General features: G+C 38.8%; 4 protein-coding genes across 9 annotated transcripts; 2 read left to right on the forward strand and 2 right to left on the reverse strand.

The window, feature by feature from the left end:
• The first annotated feature begins 1,067 nt into the window (after positions 1-1,067).
• Positions 1,068-10,547, forward strand: arrb2a (arrestin, beta 2a). Of its 4 annotated transcripts, none has more exons than XM_027150306.2 (16): positions 1,068-1,242; positions 1,782-1,812; positions 2,896-2,956; positions 3,063-3,107; positions 3,193-3,389; positions 5,066-5,125; positions 5,345-5,412; positions 5,617-5,752; positions 5,870-5,954; positions 6,039-6,111; positions 6,202-6,339; positions 6,430-6,513; positions 7,191-7,214; positions 7,424-7,500; positions 8,081-8,135; positions 8,269-10,547. In XM_027150306.2, exons 1-16 carry the CDS (start codon positions 1,220-1,222, stop codon positions 8,354-8,356), a joined length of 1,245 nt encoding a protein of 414 aa, XP_027006107.1. In that variant the 5' UTR covers positions 1,068-1,219; the 3' UTR covers positions 8,357-10,547. The 4 variants fall into 4 exon arrangements, with proteins under 4 accessions (XP_027006107.1, XP_027006125.1, XP_027006099.1 ...); XM_027150298.2 differs by having other exon boundaries at positions 1,069-1,242; positions 8,266-10,547; XM_027150324.2 differs by lacking the exon at positions 7,191-7,214.
• A 142-nt stretch (positions 10,548-10,689) lies between these two features.
• On the reverse strand, positions 10,690-14,885 carry si:ch1073-143l10.2 (uncharacterized protein LOC565165 homolog). Of its 3 annotated transcripts, none has more exons than XM_027150368.2 (6): positions 14,747-14,885; positions 14,602-14,674; positions 14,384-14,448; positions 13,543-13,616; positions 13,208-13,459; positions 10,690-10,861 (listed from the first exon to the last, which is right to left on the reverse strand). In XM_027150368.2, the coding sequence occupies exons 2-6, from the start codon at positions 14,636-14,638 to the stop codon at positions 10,732-10,734; spliced, it is 558 nt and encodes a 185-aa protein (XP_027006169.1). In that variant the 5' UTR covers positions 14,639-14,674; positions 14,747-14,885; the 3' UTR covers positions 10,690-10,731. The 3 variants fall into 3 exon arrangements, with proteins under 3 accessions (XP_027006169.1, XP_027006163.1, XP_047661025.1); XM_027150362.2 differs by having other exon boundaries at positions 14,384-14,480; XM_047805069.1 differs by having other exon boundaries at positions 14,384-14,483.
• Positions 14,886-15,000: 115 nt separating this feature from the next.
• med11 (mediator complex subunit 11) lies at positions 15,001-17,130 on the forward strand. The gene is made up of 4 exons (XM_027150408.2): positions 15,001-15,142; positions 15,251-15,343; positions 16,317-16,447; positions 16,748-17,130. The coding sequence occupies exons 2-4, from the start codon at positions 15,274-15,276 to the stop codon at positions 16,898-16,900; spliced, it is 354 nt and encodes a 117-aa protein (XP_027006209.1). The 5' UTR covers positions 15,001-15,142; positions 15,251-15,273; the 3' UTR covers positions 16,901-17,130.
• A 685-nt stretch (positions 17,131-17,815) lies between these two features.
• On the reverse strand, positions 17,816-19,342 carry rnasekb (ribonuclease, RNase K b). Its single transcript, XM_027150417.2, has 3 exons — positions 19,123-19,342; positions 18,825-18,907; positions 17,816-18,190 (listed from the first exon to the last, which is right to left on the reverse strand). Exons 1-3 carry the CDS (start codon positions 19,198-19,200, stop codon positions 18,046-18,048), a joined length of 306 nt encoding a protein of 101 aa, XP_027006218.1. The 5' UTR covers positions 19,201-19,342; the 3' UTR covers positions 17,816-18,045.

Here is a 19,342-nt window from a genome sequence, read left to right on the forward strand (position 1 = left end):
CTTTGTTTACTGTAGGTTGTTATTTTCACTCATTAAAGTAAAAGCACAGACCCTGTACTCCGTGTAATACTTTTTTTTATTACACTAATTGGCCAGATGTTTGTAGACAGCTGACCATGAAGAGCATTAGTGAGGTCAAGTGCCAGGTTAGGATGTCTGCAGTCAGTGTTGGAGATCATACAAACACGAGTTCTGACACTCTGTTAACAAACCATGTCTTTATTTCATGTTCCACCATGTTTGAGACCCTTTGCTCCCAAACTGCAGCATTCAGAGAGACATTTTGTACATTTGTGTGTTTTTAACTGTTGCAGCAGTTTGGAGAAGAACCCCATACAGGTGTGATGGTCAGTGGTGTATATGCAATCATATTCTGATTCTGATTCTGATTTTGCATCATTCATATACAATGAAATAGATACAGCTTGAATAATACTTTGGACCTCCACTGAGATGAGGCCGACTCTGTAAGGATCCTGAGGCATCTAGAGATGTTCCAGCTCCAGTTGGACTCTGCTATACCAAGAGGAGATGCCAAATCCATGTGGTCTTGAGTCTTGAGGACAACAACCTCATCATCATACACATTTATCAGACTGTATATTTATAATCACACCCTAATGAGTGTGATAAGTGTCACCCAAATGAGCATGAGGTTCCCATGTGAGTCCTGGTTCCTCTCAGGGTTTCTTCCTTTACCATTAAAGGGAGTTTTTCCTCCCCACAGTCACCTGAATCACCTCAGACATGCTCATTGGGGATAAATACAAACACATTTAAATATATCTAATATTAATCTTGATTTTTTTTTGTATTCTATTAATCTTTATATTATTTATAATAACCTTTTGTTATGTTCATGTTCTGTAAAGCTGCTTTGAGACATTAGTAAAAAAAAAATAAATAAAATAAGTCAATTGTAAAATAAATAAATAAATAAATAAATAAATAAATAAATAAATAAATAAATAAGCGCTATAGAAATAAATGTGGATTGAATTGACTAAAAATTGAACTGAATTATTATGAAAGAAAACAGGGCGTCTGCGCTGAACATGACGACACTTCCGGTCTGACCGGTTGCTCGTTGTAGCTGATCTTCCTGTTGCTATGTAGCGCAGCTAAAATAATCATAACGTTCGATGTGTTTATTTAACAAAACAACACTTAACCTTTATTAATTCGGCAAATTGTGAAGCTTTACAATTCTCCCTGGATTATGGGGGACAAGGCAGGCACCCGGTGAGATTTTACGCGCTTTCATTTAAATCTGTGTGGATTTTATTTATTCTTCGTAGCAATAACATGAACACTGTCGTTAGCTCTGTAGCTAACAAGGCGGATAAACAGCTACTAGTTACATAACTAATCGTGTTCTAGGTGACTATATAATAGGTAATAATAAAGGGTTTATAAAAGAAATAAGAACAGTGCTGGGTTTAAATGAAAAAAAAAATGAAAGTGGCTCGTGATGATTAGCTGTGGCGCTTTAAATTAGCATCTCTCTCTCTCTCTACACACACACACACACACACACACACACACACACACACACACACACTGATCGAACAGATTTAAGATGCCTACTTCTTTAAATCGAAGGAAATCTGCAGCTTTATTAACGACATTGTGAGGATATACAGTGTTCTAGTCAGTAGCTGCTACTCATTGCTGTATAGTTCCCTGCTGTATCATTGCTCACAGTGAACTCCAGACCTTGTCTCTCTGTATCCTTTGGTTTAGTTTTCAATTTAGATCTTCAACTTCTTTTCTTTCTCTAGGGTATTCAAGAAGTCCAGTCCGAATTGCAAGGTACATTTAACTAATACTTTACACATTTCCTGGCTCCTAATATGCTATGGGATGATTCGAGGTTTCCAGCATTTGGTAGACGCCCTTATCCAGAGCGACTTACATTATCTCATTTTTTTAATACAACTGAGCAATTAAGGGTTAAGGGCCTTGCTAAGGGGCCCAACAGTGGCAGCTTGGTGGACTTGGGATTTAATTCACAACCTTCCGATTGGTCGCCCAACACCTTAAATATATTATTTGTGGCACACCTTTTAAATAAATTAATCAACAACCAACATAAAGTGGATTATTTTGTAATAATAGCACATACCAAACTGTTTTATTCCATACGGCTTATGATTTTTGCAAAGAAACCAGAAAGCTGAAAAACCTACTGACCCTTACAGGTCGCTGACACTGCTGTCTCCTTTTATAAATGTTCAATAAATGTCAACTTGCAGAAAGCTACACAATATCAACAATTATGCTTTTTTTTCCTGATACATTTATTATGAATAAATTCATGAACGAGTAATTGCTATTGAAACAGTACAATTGCTGCTGTTATAGAAAATTAATCAACACCTGACCAAACAGATCCTTTACCATATGTCGCCTATGTTTATCACCTGTTTCTGCTGATGGTTGGTCCAGAAATTACTCACCCTAAACTACACCTTTTTTTAGACTCACTCTTACTTTTAGTTGTTTTCTAATGCGGTTGTTTTTGTTCAATCATATTTTGTTTCCTCTGTTGAATCTTCACTGTTGAATCTTCACTGTAGCCGTTGTTCACTTCACTGAAGCTGTCGTTTACACAGATTGAAGTATGCCTCATCGTGGTTGAACACCAAGTCGAACTTTGTTTGCAATGTCAATGCCATGAACAAATGTGGCTTGTGTTCACACATAACGCCTTCCCAATAAATGACATTTATAAATGTTATAATTCTCATGTGAAAGTGTATGCATAAGACAGGTAGTGGGCAATATTGAGGTTATAAAAGCACTAATATGTGCACTCTTTATATTTGGTGGTTTGTTTTGTGCTCAAATGAACCTGCTGTGTTTTTAAATAATATGATTTACCATCTATTTCAGATTACTGTATACTTGGGGAAAAGGGATTTTGTGGATCACTTAGATCAGGTGGATCCTGTAGGTGAGTTGACTCCGCATCTGGAATTCCACCTTATTTAAATTTGCATAATTTTAAGGGAAATTAAATCCACTTGTATTAAATAATATCCCAATGACTTTCTTTACAGATGGAGTAATACTAGTAGACCCTGAATATCTTAAAGACCGAAAAGGTAATATATAGTGCATGAAATCCATATGATCAGGTGATCCCTAAAGGAACATCACTGCATTTCTGTCTGATTTTCTCTCTCCTAGTGTTTGTAACGTTAACCTGTGCCTTCCGTTATGGACGGGAGGATCTGGACGTCCTTGGGCTTTCCTTTCGGAAAGATCTTTACATATCCACTTTTCAGGCTTTCCCACCTATTGCAGAAGAGCGCAAGCCCAACAGTCGACTTCAGGAGAGACTCCTGAAGAAGTTGGGCCAGCAGGCGCATCCTTTTCACTTTACTGTAAGTGATACAAATCTGTTATTCTTGATTTAACATCCAGTGAGGTCCAAAATTCTGAATGCACTAGTGAAAATGCTTTTTTTTTTTTCAAAACAAAACAAAACACTAGAACAGATTTCATTATTGATTATATTATTGATGCCTGCTTGAGTGAAATGTAGACTTTTTGTTTGTATTGGTTAACATGAACATTATCAAACATTTGCTTAAACATCAGAATCAGATTTATTGGCCAAGTGTGTTGACACACACAAGGAATTTGGTTCCAGCAGTTTGTGACTCTCAAAGGTACAGACATAAATAACACAATACTATACAAGAAAACAATGCAGATGATGAGATACAATGTAGAAAGAATAAGTATAAAATGAGGATATAGAATGAATAAAATATATAAAATATGGAATATGAACGATCAGTAATGTACATAAAGTGTGGGAGTGCAAATAACAATATTGTGCAATATTATGCTTTTTGTGCAATATGCAACAGCAGTAGTGTGTAATATACAGATGATTTGATGACTGACAGTCCTGATAATGCAGTACTTATGATAAGAAGCAGTGAATATAATTATGTTGAGTTGTTGATCAGGGCGATTGCCTGGGAAAAGAAACTGTTCCTGTGTCTGTCCTGTAGCGCTTGCCAGAAGGGAGGAGCTGAAAGAGGGTTTGTCCAGGGTGCATAGGGTCAGTAGTGATTTTCCCTGCCCGGTTTTTGGTTCTTGTGTCGTACAAGTCCTGGAGAGTGGGCAGGGGGGGCGCCAATAATTTTTTTCTGCTGTTCTAACTGTGCGTTGCAGTCTGTTTCTGTCCTGTTTTGTTGCTGCACCAAACCAGATGGTGATGGATGTGCACAGGACAAATTCTATGACTGCAGTGTAGAACAGCATCAACAGCTCCTGTGGCAGACCATACTTCCTTAATTGACCAGCCGCTTTACCTCCTCTCGGTATGCAGATTCATTGCCATCTTGGATGAGATCGATGAGCGTAGTATCATCTGCAAACTTCAGGAGTTTAACAGTTGGGTCAATTGAAGTGCAGTCATTAGTGTAGAGGGTGAATAGCAGTGGGGAGAGGACACATCCCTGTGGAGCGCCAGTGCTGATTGTCCGAATGCTGGAGGTGACACCTCCCAGTCTCACCTGTTGTTTCCTGTCTGTCAGGAAGCTGGTGATCCACTGTCCGATGGAAGGGGGTATAGTGAGCCTTAGGAGTTTGGAGTGAAGAATTTCCGGAATTATAGTATTAAAGGCCGAACTAAATTCAACAAACAGAATGCGGGCGTATGTGCCTGGGCAGTCCAGGTGTTGCAGAATGTAGTGCAGTCCGATGTTGACTGCGTCGTCCACTGACCTGTTTGCATGGTAGGCAAACTGTACGGGAATCCAGCATCTGTTCTGTGACAGACTTTAGGTGGGCCAATACCAGCTGTCCAAATGTCTTCATGAAATAGTGCATAATCACGAATATTCACTAATCATATTACAAAATCCACTGGAAAAAATCTAAAAAAGTTTTTAGTGTGGTCTCAGTCTTTATATATGCTGGTATATAAATGATATATGCTGGTTATTTTGTGTATGTACCATAATTGCGTAATCTTTAAGCAATTAAAACGAGAAGTTAAGCTGGTCTTTAGAAAACATTAGTGTTAAATGTTGATCTGTTTCAGATCCCTCAAAACTTGCCATGTTCAGTTACCCTGCAGCCTGGTCCTGAAGACACTGGGAAGGTAACACCCCCACCTCCACCCCTTAATTTATTTATTAAAAAAATAATAATAATTAAATAATTTTCAAAAATGTTTAGTTTTCAACCCAATTTTAGTTCTTGTTTGGCTTGATTGCTATGATATTTTTTTTATCACCTCATTATTCTCTCTCTCTCTCTCTCTCTCTCTGCCTCTCTCTGCCTCTCTCTCTGCCTCTCTCTGCCTCTCTCTGCTGCCCAGGCCTGTGGGGTTGATTATGAGATAAGAGCTTTCTGTGCCAGGTCTGTGGAGGAGAAGATTCATAAACGGTAAGCCAGTGCAGTTTTCTTCTTTATGACTCAGCACTTTATATGCCTACGTGAATTAAATCATCTTGGCCCATAGGGGCATGACAGATTTATCAACAAATCCGCTTAGTCTTAGCTTTAACATGGTGATTGGTTTTTATTAGTATGAAATTTATTTGTTTACTTTTTTTTTTTTTTTTTTTTTGTGAATGATGAACGTTCCAGAAATTCTGTCAGATTAGTGATTCGTAAAGTGCAGTATGCTCCCGAGAAGCCCGGTCCTCAGCCGATGGTGGAGACGACACGGAGCTTCCTGATGTCTGACCGCTCTCTGCATCTAGAGGCATCTCTAGATAAAGAGGTAACTATCATACTGAAATGAATTAAGCTTTGGTTGTACAAACTCCACAGTGAAGATAGAGATAAAAAATGTGGTTCTAAAAAAACGTTCTAAGATGTTTTTGTACATTTGATGCAGTTGTATTATCACGGGGAGCCGATCAGCGTGAATGTTCACGTCACCAACAACTCAACCAAGACTGTCAAACGAGTCAAAATATCAGGCAAGATTTTCTCCACATCCGTGGTATGTATTTTGTCCTGTGGCGATATTGCATTTGGGATCATTTCTTTATTTCTTTCCTCAGTGCGGCAGTATGCCGACATCTGTCTGTTCAGCACGGCTCAGTACAAATGTCCAGTGGCTCAGTTTGAGGCAGAGTGAGCAACAACCTTTACATTTTCTCAGTACAATACACCAGAGAAACTACATCATTGTTGTTAAACTGACTCAATTTCAACTCTTTTCAGTGACCAGGTGTCATCAAGTTCCACATTCTGTAAGGTCTACACTCTCACTCCCACACTGAATAATAACAGAGAGAAGCGAGGGCTGGCTCTGGATGGCAAGCTCAAGCATGAAGATACCAACCTAGCTTCTAGCACCATGTTAGTAAAGAGCATGTGTCTGTATTTTAAATTTTTTTTTGTAGAACGGTTGAGCAGACTAATTCTCTTTCTTTGTTTTTACCTGTGCAGTGTTAAAGACGGATGTAATAAGGAGGTCCTTGGAGTTCTGGTGTCGTACCGAGTCAAGGTTAAGCTGGTCGTCTCCCGTGGAGGGTGAGTCACAGTTTCTCAGGAACAAACCATCTCTTGCAGTTATACTGAAGCAGGGTGCATCTGTAGCCAGGCACTTATTCTCCTCACGGGGTTTAGCTGCCATTACAATGCCTCAAATGGCGTTAGTAAGGTGTGAATTTTAGAAATCTATATTTGAGATAAATGATTCACAGCTTTGAACTATTGTAGCTCACAATGCATACACCGAGCAGTGTTCTGTCTGTATTGAACTGCCATCATGTTCTCCCAGTACTGCTGTTAGATTTGATTTAAATCATTGTATATGAGACCTGATGATTGCTGAAATGCAAGGCTTTAGGGTTTTAATAGCCACATTTCTGCTGTTGAAACATTTTAATATGCTCAAAGGCAAACAGATAATCTCAGATAATCATAATGTTCTTTTTTTTTTGTTTGTTTATTTATTTATGTATTTATTTTAAAAATAAAAAAATAAAATCTACTGTTTGTTTTTTTTTTTCCCCCCAACCAAAGAATCTTATACGTGAGAGCATATGTTTCAGCAGTGGGATGGCTGCTGATGCTGTCTCTTAACCTTTTGTTTTCATAAAGCCATTTGTGTTTTCACATCATTCCGTTCTCTGCTACTGTTTCATTTTATTCTCTGTGTATCTGTTTCCCCCCATCTGTCTGTTAACCCTCCTGCGTTGCATCAGACTTTTAAGCAGCTTACTGGAGAGGTAAATATACACTGTGCATCACTGTGGCTTCTTGATTTGCCTGTCCAGGTTTGCAGTGAAGCTTGCTCTTTCTGCTACTCATCTGTTTTCTCTTGTTGTGAAGTAACTGAATGACACTTATATGTACAGAATGACTCTGTTCTTTATTGCACTAAAATCTAAATTGTATCTTACGAGCGATATAACTGTCACGTCTTTCCCTCCCACAGAGACGTCTCAGTCGAGCTCCCGTTTGTTTTAATGCATCCTAAACCAATAGATGTTCCCACATCTCGACCAGCCTCAGGTACCTGCTGTACATAAGCACTGGTTATGAAGCACTCGTTCATTTCAACAAAGCTAGCTACTCTGGCTAATTCCTAAAAAGTGAATATGTTTGTCTTAATGTGTAATTATTATAATGTGATGCAGAAAAACGTAATTGTTAAACTGTTATACAGTACATCAGACAACACTGATTTATGTAACATTGGAAAACTGACTTACGGTACATGGTCTATAAATGGGGCCTCTCTTCCATAGTCATGTGATAAGCATGTGAAAATCATGTGGGAAAAAATGCATGACACATTAGTAGATAATCAGGGCATTATCTTAAACTGTGTGTGGTATGTACAATCCAGTCTCAACACTTTTGTTTAACTCCTAGTCAGGTTGTGGACTTCTTATTGTAAAATTCTAAATGTTACTTTTAATCTTGACATGGTTCAAGAATGTGTTGATCTGAAGTCATGTTTGTGCACAATCAATAAAAAGCCCAGGTAGTGAGAGTCTGGAGCATTGGTTAGGAAATCCTGTATGGGAGTTGGTTTTGATGATTTTATTGAAGGAATCTTGGTTAATATCTATTTATTTTTTTCATACAGCTGTGCCAGAGGCAGACCCTCCTATCGATACCAACCTCATAGAGTTTGACACACGGTAAATTCTCCTTTTTAAATTTTCCTCCTTTTAAGTATATGTGTGTGTGTGTGTGTGTGTGTGTGTTTTAAAAGCAGACATGTAGTTTTATATATCTAGAGTATCCTTTCTTTTTTGTTCCTTCCAATAGTAGCTTCACCCCGGATGATGACCTGGTGTTTGAAGATTTTGCCCGTCTGCGGTTAAAAGGAACCACTGATGATAAGGATGAGGACTGCTGAGCCTTCTTTCCTTTCTCTTGTTCTTTTTTTTTTTTTTTTTTTCCCTCTCAGCCCAGAAACTTGCAGCATGAAGATGAAGAAAAAATCACCATCTAATTTACTCTCAAAGGACGGTCTTTCATAACGGATCTTCTTCCCAAATCATCTTATCATTCCTTTGATGAAACAGTGTTTTGCCAACATTTTCCAAACGCCAAAAGGATCATTTGAGGAAAGCTGCTGTAACATAAAGAGCATTGAACAAAGGAAAAAAAAAATAAGAGAATTAACCTCCTTCTCTTATGAGTAAATAAGGAGCGCATGTGATTGTTGTGCCAAGCATCCATGTAGGAAATCTAGATGCCACTCAAGCTACATTGATGTGCCATCGAGTGCACATAGGTCAGTTCAAGTTTAGGGAGAACAGCTCATTCTCATTAAATTAGCTTGGTTACAGACGTCATAAATTTCTGTGTGTTGCGGGAAACACAGATCTAACTGCGTTCCTAATAATAATGAAATGATCCAGTATTTTACTAGTGTTACTGCATTTAAATCTACTACACTGTTCCAAGAATAAAAGCCTAAATCTAAAAATAAAAATCCGAGTAGATATCTGTAGATTTAATTTAAGTTTAGAAACTAGGAATACAAGACTAAGACGACTTACAAATTATAAGCTTCTGGTAGACTTGGTTTTACGATCCACGTCTACTCTTCTACTGATAGTGATGTACTGTAACTCTGAGGAATTAAGGCCGTTTGATAACAGTGAACTTGTTTCTGGTGTAGGCTGCAGTCCAAAGTTCCTTCCTAATATTTTGACCAACATTATAAAATGGATCATGCTCAGTATAAAATAGCGATTGGGAAAATCTACAATGTATTTGTTGATTATTTTCATTACCAGACTGGAAAGTGGTGCAGCAGGGAGCACCGCTACCTCATAACTCCAGGTCCAACCCTGAGCTTGTGTTGCTGTCTGTGCAGAGTTTTGCATGTTCTGCACATGTCTGCATGAGATTCCTCCCACCACCTAAAACAAAGGGGGGTTGAATGTGTGTACATGGTGCACTGTGGTAGACTAGTGTCCTATACTGGGTGTGTTCTTAAATTTGGCCCAACGCTCCTGCAACCCTGACAGCATAAATCTGTTACGGATGATGAATTAAAATTCATTGTAAATTGAACAAGTAACACATTAAGCCATGGACTGATACAGTATGATGAACAGCTTAGTTAAATAAATACTTGCATACTCAGAAATCCCAACAACTGTTCTTATAGTAAATAACGTAACAATCTGCACATGTACTACCAGACATCATAAATAAGAGTTCGAGAAGCTGTGACTTATTGAACAGTTGTGATCCTGTACAGTTCATCATAACAAAAAAGTCCCTCATAAAAGCATATTGTCAGATTTTATAAAAGTAAATCCCTGGTTTATTGTTTTGAGATGTCAGTGAATGAGTGCTGACTATAGACAGTCTTGTCTGCCAAATGTGGCATCTAGGTGGCCTACATCATGCCAACTATGGTTAGAGGTTAAATAGGCTACAAAAAAAAATGCATTTTTGGAAAAGAAATCCATATTGTGTGAGCTTCTTTTTTGTTGTTCTGTGATATATTGAAGTTTATTTTGAAATGCCTCTTTAGCTTAATTTCCACAAGGTGTTTTGATGTTAGTAACTCTGTTAATAATCTTAATTATTATGAGTTATAACACACGTGATAAAGAAATTACTGTATCGGGCATGCCAGGCGAAGCACTGTCACGCACACACCTCTTTGCCCTGCATCATGATTTACAAAGAGTTTACAACCGTTACACAGTTAAACATGATTAATACTAATAGGCTGTCTTTTTGTGTTGTCCATGGCATACTGTGTCCAACCCTCAGGTACACTGGCTCATTCCTTCATTCAGAGATATGTGACAGAATGGGTGCTGATACGGAGCATGCGTCAGTCCAGCTGTAACGGCCGACCGCGCGTCAGAAGGGTGTTTACATTTACCACACAGCACCTTCATGTGTAAATAAACATGCTACTTTTGGTGAAAAAAAATTCATCATGTCTCAGACAGGGAAAAAAAAGTATAATTGTCTTCATGTTAATACAAGTTTAATAACTGTGATGTCATTCTTTTCCATTTTCTTTTTTATTTCAGAATTTATTTAATTTTTTTAATAAAATATAAAATGCCAAAGTGTTTACTTTATTGAATTGAATTTATATATATATTTAGTGATGTAATTCAAAACATTTTTTTAAACTTTATTGTAACTATTGTTTTGAAATTCACATTAAAATATAATGAACATTATAAATTTAAGATCTAGTAAAGTGCAAATTTTTAGTAAATTGAGTTTAAAAGAAAATTAAAGAAGTAATTAGTCATTCTTGTTCGATGGATGATCAGTTGGTTCTCTTTGGATAACTTGGGGGTTAGCAGTCGGCCATAGTTGCTGACGAGGCCTGGAATATAGACGCCTGCTCAGTCGACCAGCGTAATTACTCCACCTACAAAGGATGAACAAATCAAAATATATGTTTTCATTAGGACATCATTATGTTTAATTTTTTTAATGTAATTATCCAGCCTGTATCAATTCTATAGTGCTGTTCAATTATTGTCAGAATGCGTTGATTAATTTCCTAGCAAACTATAGGCTTTCATTAATGTGCTCATTCTAATGTTAGATATTAGATATACATATCTACATAAAAGTCTAATACTAAATAAAATTCTATCAATAAACAGATTTATTATGATGTTTAACGTTCATAAAAGGAGTCTCCAGCGTTAATGCTTTCTACATAAAAGTCTCAAAACACGATTTAAGTTTCTTAGTAACATGATAAGCTGTATTTTATATCTTCTCAACAGCTGCTTTAATATAAATGAGAAGGGCACAGGACCTGACTTGCTTCATGGACGTTCCACATCACTAAAAATCACTAAACAAAACTATCATTCATAAATAATAAATTGCAATCAGTGGCAAACCATTGTGGTATAAAAGAAACTGAACCCTTTAGTGTGTGCTATTACAGGATAATCAGCTTTTGAGAAGTAATCACATCACCCTAATACCATGCAAAATCTATTTAATTCCTTATTTGTCACAATTGGACATTTTAAAGCACAGATATATATTTATATTTCTGGTCGATACATCAAACCACATACAATTTAGAATCAGTGGCATTCTGAATATTTTTATCCATCCGTCCATCCATCCATCCATTTTCTACCGCTTATCCGGGGCCGGTTTACGGGGCAGCAGTCTAAGCAGGGACACCCAGACTTCCCTCTCCCCAGACACTTCTTCCAGCTCTTCTGGGGGAATACCGAGGCGTTCCCAGGCCAGCCGAGGGACATAGTCCCTCCAGCGTGTCCTAGGTCTTCCCCAGGGCCTCCTCCCGGTTGGACATGCCCGGAACACCTCCCTAGGGAGGCGTCCAGGAGGCATCCGTAACAGATGCCTGAGCCACCTCAGCTGACTTGGCCTCAGACTTGGAGGTGCTGATTCTCATCCTCGCCGCTTCACACTGGGCTGCAAACCATCCCAGTGCATGCTGAAGGTCCTGATTTGAAGAAGCCAAAAGTACAACATTATCTGCAAAAAGCAGAGACGAAATCCTGCGGTCCCCAAACCGGACTCCCTCCGGCCCTGACTGTGAATAGAAATCCTGTCCATATAAATAATGTACAGGACCGCTGACAAAGGGCAGCCCTGCCGGAGTCCAACATGCACCGGGAACAAGTCTGACTTACTGCCGGCAATGCGAACCAAACTCCTGCTTTGGTCATATAGGCAGCCCTTAGCAGAGGGCCCCGGACCCCATAGTCCCAGAGCACCCCCCCACAGGTCACCACAAGGGACACAGTCGAATGCCTACTCCAGATCCACAAAGCACATGTGGACTGGTTGGGCAAACTCCCATGAACCCTCCAGAAACCTGGTGAGGGTATAGAGATGGTCCAGTGTTCCACGACCAGGACGAAACCCGCATTGTTACTCCTGAATCCGAGGTACAACTATCAGCCGAATTCTCCTCTCCAGTACACTGGCATAGACTTTTCTGGGGAGGCTGAGGAGTCTGATCCCCCTGTTCTTAAACAGAGGGACCACCACCCCAGTCTGCCAGTCCAGATGCACTGTCCCCAGCCGCCACGCGATGTTGCAGAGGCGTGTCAACCAAGACAGCCCAACAACATCCAGAGACTTAAGGTACTCAGGGCGGATCTCATCCACCCCCGGTGCCTTGCCACTGAGGAGCTTCTCAACTACCTCAGTGACCTCAGCTTGGGGGATCGACGAGTCCACAACCGAGCCCTCTGCCTCTGCTTCCTCAGTGGAAGACATGTTGGTGGGGTTGAGGAGATCCTCGAGGTACTCCTTCCACCGTCCGAGGATGTCACCAGTCGAAGTCAGCAGATTCCCACTCCCACTGTAAACAGTGTGAGAAGGGCACTGCTTCCCCCTCCTGAGGCGCCGGACGGTTTGCCAGAATTTCTTCAAGGCCAACCGATAGTCCTTCTCAATGGCCTCACCGAACTCCGAGTTTCTGCCTCTGCAACCACCAGGGCTGAAGCTCGATTGGCCCTCTGCTACCCATCAGCTGCCGCCGGAGTCCCCCGAGGGACATTTTTAGTTTAAGTTTATTTTGTGAAGTATGTATACAATATAACCTTCCTAACCTTGTATTTGTCTAAATGATTAGGACAAAGATTGCTAATTATGACAAGCCTCCCTGCCTAACAGCGACCCTTTATAACCGAGATTGTGAGAAATGTCTTCCTACCTAGTAGATGTGCTACAGTTCTAAATTTTAATACAACAGCCAAAATAGCCCATTCACCTTTCCAGTGCAGCATTGTGCTTATTAATTCGCTCTGCCTCCTCTCTTTTCTCCTCTAACCAGCGTTCCAGTAGCTCCTCTTTCTCCCGATGAGCGATAGCCAGCTCCTCCCTCAGTTTCTTCTGCTCCAATTGCAATGCGGCCAACAGCTTTGACTGACTTTCCAATTGAAACTCGTACTCAGACAGCTCGTTTTTAACACAACATGCTCCTCTAGCCAAAAGCACAGCTTCACTGCGGTAACGGCTTATTCTACAATGCAAAAACACATCATTTATAATAAATAAAATCAACAATATGTGTCATTTCCAAGCTCTAACCTGTGGATCACTTACTGTGAGTGACAGTACTGCAGCTCTGCCTCCTTCATGTAAAGATCACTGGTCAGGTCTGAGACTTTCTGGCCAAGCTACAGGAGAAATATCATTTGCATCCAACATCCAGCACACAAATTCATCAACAATATCCTTCTATTTCATTTGTTTCCCTCTTGCTTACCAACCCCCTGATTTTTCAGATCCTCCTCTATACGCTTGCTAATTATCTTTCAGTCCAAACTCCATAGCATTGAATGCCAAAATAGCATTTTCCACTTAAAATATTCCTAGCTCGTAACCTTTATCTCTCCTCTTGCAAAAGGTCTGAATCAGCGAGGCCTTAGGCAGCTCCTATATAAAAGTGTGTGTGTATAAAATGTACAAAAATTCTTATGTACAAAAAGCCTTATTTTGCCATTTGAATGGAGTACTGTTAACCAACTATGAACCGACTGTGGACATTTTATCAGCAGGTAAATATCAAATTATTTCTTAAATTAAAAACTGAAAAATAAGCAAAGCATGCACTTGAATTCAAATTATGTCTATGGAAATTGGGTAGAAAATGCCTTAAAATAAATGAGAGTGAAAAGACACTTTATTATTGTTGTGTGTTCTTCACTTTCCAGATATATTTACTATTCAAAATAGCATTTCAACCAGGGCAAATTATAATGAGTCACATTTCTGTATTTTAATGCATTGTATGGTCTGATATTCATCACTCATCCTTCCAGAAAAGTCCCAGATACAGTGTAGTTAGACAGTGAATGTATGACAATGTTTCTAGAGGAATCTTTATTTCTAAAGCAGTATATATATAAAATAATAATAACAAAAAGCTTTTATAAGATTCTACCTTTTTTCTGACTTGCTCTTCCTCTTTGAGCTGCAGATAAAGTATGGATGGATTTTTCTCCTCACCTAGGCATTGTAATACTCCATTTTTATTTAGACTCCAGAAAAAAAAAAAAACATTAAATATTAGATTGGATCCAGATGTTTAAACGTGATACAATATTTCATTTTATTATAGAATATATTATTAAATGGGGGGGGGGGCCTACACAACATTACCTCTGTGTTCTGCCTCTCTCCAAATCTTCCAACACATCTGTGTGCAGACTTAACATTTCTTCTAATCTAGACACTAGACAGTAAAATATTCATTTAAGAAAATATTTAACTGAAATAACTAAAAAAAAAAGCTGCTAATGCTGACCTTTAGTGAAGAGTCCATAGAAAGGCTCTTTCTGTCTGCAGTCCCTGTAAATCAGTGCTGATCGCACGTGACTTTTCCAAGCCTCCATAATCAGGCTTCACACTAACAACACACTTATATTACTGACATCAAAATAAACCTTGTTCTTTCGTGTCCTTTTCTGCAGTACAACACGCATGTAGGACGTGCTATTTCTTGTAAAACTGTAGCTAAAGTCTGGTTCAAAGAGCACGACTCAATCCATTCAGCTTACTGCAGAGGTTTCGCGTTTACTTTTAGTTTGTCCTGCTCGGCTTTCCGTCACTCGAGTGACGCTTTGTGTGTTTGCTTAGCTTAGCCTAGCTGTTGTGGTTTTTACACCAGATGAAATGTGCTGTTTGTCTGTTTAAAGTAGAAGTACGTGGGTTGTATTTTTTATTTTTTTGGTTATTTAGATGACCGTTGTAGTGCTTTGTTTACTGGACGCTTTAGCATGTTTTGCTAATCACGTGTTTTCTCCTGTAGATGCTACAATAGAGAGCTGCAACATGGCCAATGACAGGTTACGGGCTCTGGAGGATGTGGAAAAGGAGATCGCTGTCGTTCTTCAGTGTGCAGGTTTCTGTCTCAATTACTTCCCTGATAGTTTATTAAAAACTGTATCTAGCTTTCTTTAACTTAGCCACGAGAACCGTCCATCTCACAGTGCTGCCAAATTCTCACTTCTGATTGGACAGAAGATGTTGATTAATTTTCTCAGCAGCCCTAACTGTTGTTTCAGCTGTAAAACAAATCACAGGTTCAGGGACTAAGACTAATATTAAACATATTTAAAGCTGGTTTGTAATTTATAGGGAGACTTTTTTGAAGAAACGTGTATTAAACGTTTCATGGACAGAGAAAGGTAGCAATATCAGTGCTTTGTACCTTTTTAGTATGTTTTCTGCTACAGTAGATGACATGAAAGTCATTCAATTTTAAGCCATTGGTAAAAAGAAATGTCTGCTTAATGACATGTCCACATTACACGTTACTATACACAAAAAAGTCAGGTGAAATGTAAACTTTTAAAAATTGAAATAGTTGGAATAATTCAGTCAGGGACATGCTGTTACTGGAAAATAATCATATTTTACATTTCAGCATCCCAACATTATTTTCCCTATAATAACTAACCCCAGCATTATTTTTCATTATTCACTGATCCTGTGTGAAAGAACACTGTGATATTTATTACTGAAGTATTTTCAGTACATTACAGTAATATTTAGAGGTGATAAAAAAACAAACGTATTCTCTGTTCACATCTCATTTACAGTTTTTGCAGTAATGTTAATTAATGCCTATTTTTTTAATATATCATTTGAATACTTTATAGTTTTATTTATATATTTTCTTTTCAAGTCAAAAAGTCACACAGATTTACTTACATGTGAAATATCAATAAGTGGCTGTTTCTGCTTGGCATGAAGTGGCATAGAGTCAATAGAAAAGACAATGAAATCATTAGTCATAATTGTTTGTTTGACAGTAAGTAGGCAAACATTAACAAATAGTTCCAGGTTCATTTACAATCACACTTTGTTTTTAGGAACCATAGTGCTGGAATTGTCCAAAGAGAAGCATAATGCAAGTTTGTTAGACCGGCAGCTCAACCAGTTTCAAACCTCCATTAACAGGATTGAGAGTGAGCTCAGCTCTCAGATCCGCTATCTCACACAGGTAAGCTTGTCTCCATAGATTCATGTATCTACAAATGTGCAACACGTGTATGTGTGTGTGCCCTGCGATGGGTTGGCACTCCGTCCAGGGTGTATCCAGCCTTGATGCCCGATGACGCCTGAGATAGGCACAGGCTCCCCATGACCCGAGATATTCGTATATATATATATACACGTAGAAGTACATGGTGAAAGACTTGCATGCTATGAAGGAATTTTACACATTTGTGTGAACTTAGCAGAGTAACTTCAATTTGTCTAAGGCACGAGTGTGTGCTTTTCCTTTTTAATTTGAGTAAAGGTGGCGACTGGGCAGCCGCACGAAGGTTCAACGTACTCTGCACGAAAGGACTGCCAGATGGCCCTGAACCGTGCAGAATACGCACGTGTTAAACTGGGAGAACTAAGACGCACCTGTGAGACGATGCTCGAAACCCAGATATTACGTACATGAAGTCTTCATAGCTGTTCCTGTACAAGCATAACATCTAGATTTACTTTAGCCAGTCTGAAGTGAATCCTGTTAAAGACTTTTAAACCTTGGCTTTGTGAGAAATATTACTTTTGAATGGTGTACTGCTTTCTGTGAGGTTACATTACATTATCATGTGTATACAGAAATCAACTTACTTTTGTGACACCTCACTCTTTTGTAACAAATAAAATGTTTTTTTTCATGTTTAACTGAAGTCTTTTATTTCCATTTTATTTCCACACTGCAATCAAAATCACATTCGTGTAATGTAGACAGCGAATGGGGTGAAACACAGGAGTAGGAGGAAATACAATTTTCAATACGAAAAGATGAATACATAATTCACTGAATAAATAACATTTTTCTATTACTCTAAATAGCCACACATTAAAACACAAACAGGTTTTTATACTAAAATCACTCCTTATAGTGCTGCATAATAATTTCTCATCAACAGCTGCCCATTTTGTGGTCCAGTGATTTATTTATTCTATATTCTCGAATAGAATAGGGGCATAGAAGCCTTTATTATCGCCACATATACATTACAGCACAGTGGAATTATTTTCTTCACATACACAAACTGAGGAGGTTGGAGTCAGAGTGCTATGATACAGCACCCTGTATGTGATGTGGTATCATGGGTTCAAACCCCAGGTCCATTGCTGGACCCCTGCAAGGCCCTTAAGTTGCTCAGTTGTAAGTCACTCTGGATAAGGGTGTCTGCTAAATGCCATAAATGTAAATAGCACCCCTGGAGCAGGAAGTGTTGTGGGCCTTGCTCGAGGGCCCAGCAGTGGCCTTGAACTCCGATCAACAACCCAGAGCCGTAACCATCTGACCACTGCCACTACTATTTACTGATATTTACCACTACTACTCTCAGTCTGGAAATGTTATTTACTGGGAATGTTTAATCTTCAAATACATGCATAAAAACATTTTTAATGTAGAATTGTTTAGCTTATCACCAATAGATTACACATCATTTGTGTCTATATTTTCCATGTTACATTTTTAAAGACGCAAAACTTGAACTGCTACTACAACCAATCCGTTATAATAAATAAACTAATCTGAAAATAAATAACGGGAAGATTTGTGGACTGCTTGACATCCTCCACTTATGTCACCATGTACTCCTGCCGCTTGTTCAGGCGAACCTGGCACAGAGAAATCGCACCCACTCCAACATAAACGGCAGCAGCAATGAAGCAGTTGATGGCCACTTGGTTGTACAGGCTGTAGATTGCCTGTGGCGGGTTTTTGCTGTTGGTATGAGACAGAAACGAGTGTTATGTTAGATGCAAACTATATTGATGTCCATTAGTGACATCCAGGAAAGGAAAGCAAAATCTTCACAGCATTGCTCAAGAAGAAAAGAAACAGAAATTAAAAAGCAACTGTGCAGAATTTTTAATCACTTCTAGCACAGGTGAGATTGTGATATGCTGACATCTCTGTGTGCATAATAAAAGTGTGTGACCTTTCCTACTTTACCATGACAATATTTAATACTCAGGTGTCACACTGAATATTTACTGCTCAGGGTTTGCATGCTCATGAAACAATATTAGTTCATCATTAGTATTAGCACATTGTAGTGTTTAGCCTCTAAACTTTTCTGTGTGGGTTTAATCTGGGTTCTCGGGTTTCCTCCCAGATACATTGACTATTCTAAACCACGGTTCTCTCTGATAGAATTAGGTTCTCTCTGGAAACCCCTCCAGGGTGTAGTCCTAACTCAAACCCATTTAATTTGTAATTTGCACTAACAACCTAAAGAATAAACAAGCCATTTATTTCATTCAAAAATTGCAGGACAATCTAAAAGTTATTAAGCAGTCACCAAAATACAGACATAATAGCACTAATTTGGCCTGTTATGGTAGAAACAACTCACTCGTTTCTGATGTCTTCCTCAGTAAAGGGAACGTCTTCGATCAGCACAGCGGATTTTGCACTAAAGAAGATCCCCAACATCGCCTGAATAATAACAGTCTCATTATCACATAACCTTCAACAATACAAAAAAATACAACAAATCGGTACAGAAAATGATCAACAGATTAGACCAGAATGTTTTGACCTCGGTTTGATTATGATCGCCTCAATGCCTTTAGCAAACATTGCTAAGTATCAGTGTTTGGTATTTAGCATTTTAGCTAGCTAACGATGAAGGAGATGAAGATGACGCTTACCAACATAATGACTCCCCAGATGCTTAATACAATCCCACAGGCGGCTAATTTTGGGCCGCAAAATAACAAAGACGGCATCGTCTCTAGGCTTTTAGAAAAGGGTAACACTAATGCAGACTAAAGACTTCAATGATGGCGAACGTTATCGCGAAAATGGTCGCAGATCAACTCGTTTTCCACTCGGCTTTTTCCGTTCGCTTTCGTCTCTGCATCTCATTTG

This window comes from Tachysurus fulvidraco, chromosome 20, assembly GCF_022655615.1.
Source record: "Tachysurus fulvidraco isolate hzauxx_2018 chromosome 20, HZAU_PFXX_2.0, whole genome shotgun sequence".
In the NCBI taxonomy this organism is placed as follows: domain Eukaryota; kingdom Metazoa; phylum Chordata; class Actinopteri; order Siluriformes; family Bagridae; genus Tachysurus; species Tachysurus fulvidraco.